The 2675-nt window shown below is 39.5% G+C and overlaps 1 protein-coding gene across 1 annotated transcript; it reads right to left on the reverse strand.

Moving 5' to 3' along the window:
* Window positions 1–385: 385 nt before the first annotated feature.
* LOC127135738 (uncharacterized) lies at window positions 386–1222 on the reverse strand. Its single transcript, XM_051062378.1, has 2 exons — window positions 847–1222; window positions 386–765 (listed from the first exon to the last, which is right to left on the reverse strand). Exons 1-2 carry the CDS (start codon window positions 1220–1222, stop codon window positions 386–388), a joined length of 756 nt encoding a protein of 251 aa, XP_050918335.1.
* Window positions 1223–2675: the final 1453 nt, after the last annotated feature.

Consider the following 2675-nt stretch of genomic DNA (forward strand, 5'->3'; position numbering starts at 1 on the left):
ACTTGCAAAACTTGACAAAGTTGAAAACTTGAGGAGGTGTGTTCTCTGGACACATGCTCAAATCAGCTTCTTGGAGTTTCTCTAGAAGTTCCAGCATGTTGAGGTTAGAAAATCTAGACAAGTTGACAAACTTTCCATTCCATTCAACATAGAGGTCTTGGAGCTTCCTAATGATATGTTGATCATCGTCTAAGGCAACTCTAGCCTCTCTATACACCCCTCTCCAATATACACAGTCATTCTTCAAGATCATGTAAGCTGCATCACCGTCTTGGTTTTCCAAACCTGCAATCCTTCTATTAGCTTCTCCCAACTAGTACTCGAGGTGGATACAATTCCTCTCAGCTTCCTCTTTTCGAAGGACCTCACGAGACAACTTATCTTTTCAATTCTTGAGAGTTTCCCTGATTTCACAGATTTGAGCTTCATAGTCGAGTCTAGCTTCTCTCTTCTCCACAAGAGACCTCTCCAAAAATTTGTCCAACTCTTGAATTTTGAGGTGGGATTTTTTGATCTCCACATTCTTGGTTTGGAACACATATTTCGTACCTATGAGAATATCATCAAGCTCATCCTTCTTGTCTTTAAATGTTCTTGCTCTCTTGTTGCTTGCTTTAAGATCTCGGTCCTTCTCTTGACGTTCATCCTTCAGATTTTCATTTCCCAAAGTGGTTCGATAAAGCTTAAGCCATAACTCAGAGTTTTCTAATTCAAGCTCCTTAATTTCGGCATTGAGCTTCTCAACGTCTTTAGGTAGTATAGGTTCTGGCTCGGGAATTGAATGAAAAATAAAGGGATCAAATGGAAATGGGAGCTTAACCACTTGAACTCTCTCTCTTACCTAACGAGTGTAAGAATATTTCACAAGGACATTCCTCTTTCCAAACTCCTTACCCCTTCTAACAATTATTTTCCAGAATCTCTTAATCTTCTTCACAGTTGGGTTGTCTGCATCAATGTTAGGCAAAATGAAAGGCTTTAAAGCTTCATCTTTTGGAGGACCATTCATGGAGTTATCGTGTTGCATTAGGGATAACATAAGGTTGTAGTTGATATAACCCCTAGTCCCTATCAAAAGTACATTAGGAACGTCTCCAATGCTAACAATAATATTTGGGATCTCCCAATCTCTGATATACCATTTGACATGGTTGGGAGTAAGGGAAGCTAACTTCTGAGAGGGTTTAAGTGTTTTGGAGGTGTAGGGTCCTTTTTCGGGCATGTGAGACCTGAACGAAGCATGCAACAACTGTTTACAACATAAAAGGGTTCCCCCTTTCTTCTCATGATGCTCATGGAGTGCGTAGTAGATATCAGCTAGGAGAAAAGGTACTGGATTACCAGAGAGGAAGATTCTTACGGCCACATAATCCTCGAAACTGTCAAGATTCAAAAACTATACTATCCCATAAACCAATAGGGCTAGCATGGCATGGAATGCTTTCCATTTTCCATCTTTCTCCAACTTCACATGTTGTTCTTCCAAAACCCATATAGAAAAACTACTGAAGACTCCCTTCTTATCCCAATTACTTATAACCAATTGGACCTCTAGACCCAAAACTGAAGTTATTCTCTTGGCAGTGATACCTTCATCAAACTTGGGAAATGGTTCATGGTCCCTAAAATTCCGGCCCATAATTCTCTCAAACTCTTCCAAAGTAAGAGCTAATTGGAATTCATAAAAAGTGAAACAACGCATAGGTGGGCCGTAGAATTGAGCTATAGTTACAATTGTCACTGGTTCCATCTTTTCATTTAAAATACTCAGGATCCTCCCATAATCGTCCACAAATTCAGTGAGCTTGATCACTTTGGAACTCAACTTCTTTAAACTGTCAAATTTCTTGTACTTGAATTGAAATGTGCTTCTTCTTTCAGGATTCATTTTCTCTTACAAATGACTTAGATTTCTGAAACAAATGGAAGACGTCTAAGAGCTTTGCTTTTTATGCATATGCAATGAATGTAGATAAAATGCAATATTTTTTTAATACAGGTTCAAAGGTTCGAGGTAACAAATGAATTTGATTGCTTTCCAAACAGGTTCTCATCGGGTATGATCTAAGGCTTTTACAAAGGACCCTAGAGTCACGGATCCACAAGAATGTTTAACGCTTACGGTAAATTCTTGTTGCGCATCAACTCTTTCAAGGGAATCTATTCTAGGTGAGGTTTTCATATCGATCCTAACGAGGTATTCACCTCCCGAATCCATACTACGTAGCCATCAACTTCGGTTCTAGACATGGTTCTCAGAGTCATGGATTCACAAGTATGTTTGACGCTTACAACAAATTCTTTTCGCGCACCAACTCCTTCGTGAGAATCTATTCTGAGTGAAGTTTTCGTATCGATCCTAACAAGGTATTCACCTCGCGAATCCATACTACGCAACCATCATTCTTAGTTGGCCAAAAAGGTTCAAAGTTATAAAAGGTACTTATAGTCATGGACCCCTTTGAAAACGTCGAAGCTAACGAGGTATTCACCCCATGCAACAACAATTTCAAAAGGATATACTCTAAGTGAGGTTCTCATGCCGACCCTTACGAGGTATTCACCTCGCGAGTCCGCACTACTCAACCATCATCCTATCTTATGTTTCCACTCAAGACTTGGGTAGAAAGTCTTTACCTCAAGGTTTTGCAATCAGATATCCAAGTACCAATGAT

This window comes from Lathyrus oleraceus, chromosome 4 (genome assembly GCF_024323335.1).
Source record: "Lathyrus oleraceus cultivar Zhongwan6 chromosome 4, CAAS_Psat_ZW6_1.0, whole genome shotgun sequence".
Lineage (NCBI taxonomy): Eukaryota > Viridiplantae > Streptophyta > Magnoliopsida > Fabales > Fabaceae > Lathyrus > Lathyrus oleraceus.

What these genes read in the sequence shown, in the direction of transcription:
- LOC127135738 (XM_051062378.1), bottom strand. Translation starts at nt 1,222, where the DNA reads ATGCCCGAAAAAGGACCCTACACCTCCAAAACACTTAAACCCTCTCAG. An exon ending in TGTGAAATATTCTTACACTC is followed by an intron (nt 766 to 846) that starts GTTAGGTAAGAG and finishes TTCCCGAGCCAG; the next exon opens with AACCTATACTACCTAAAGAC.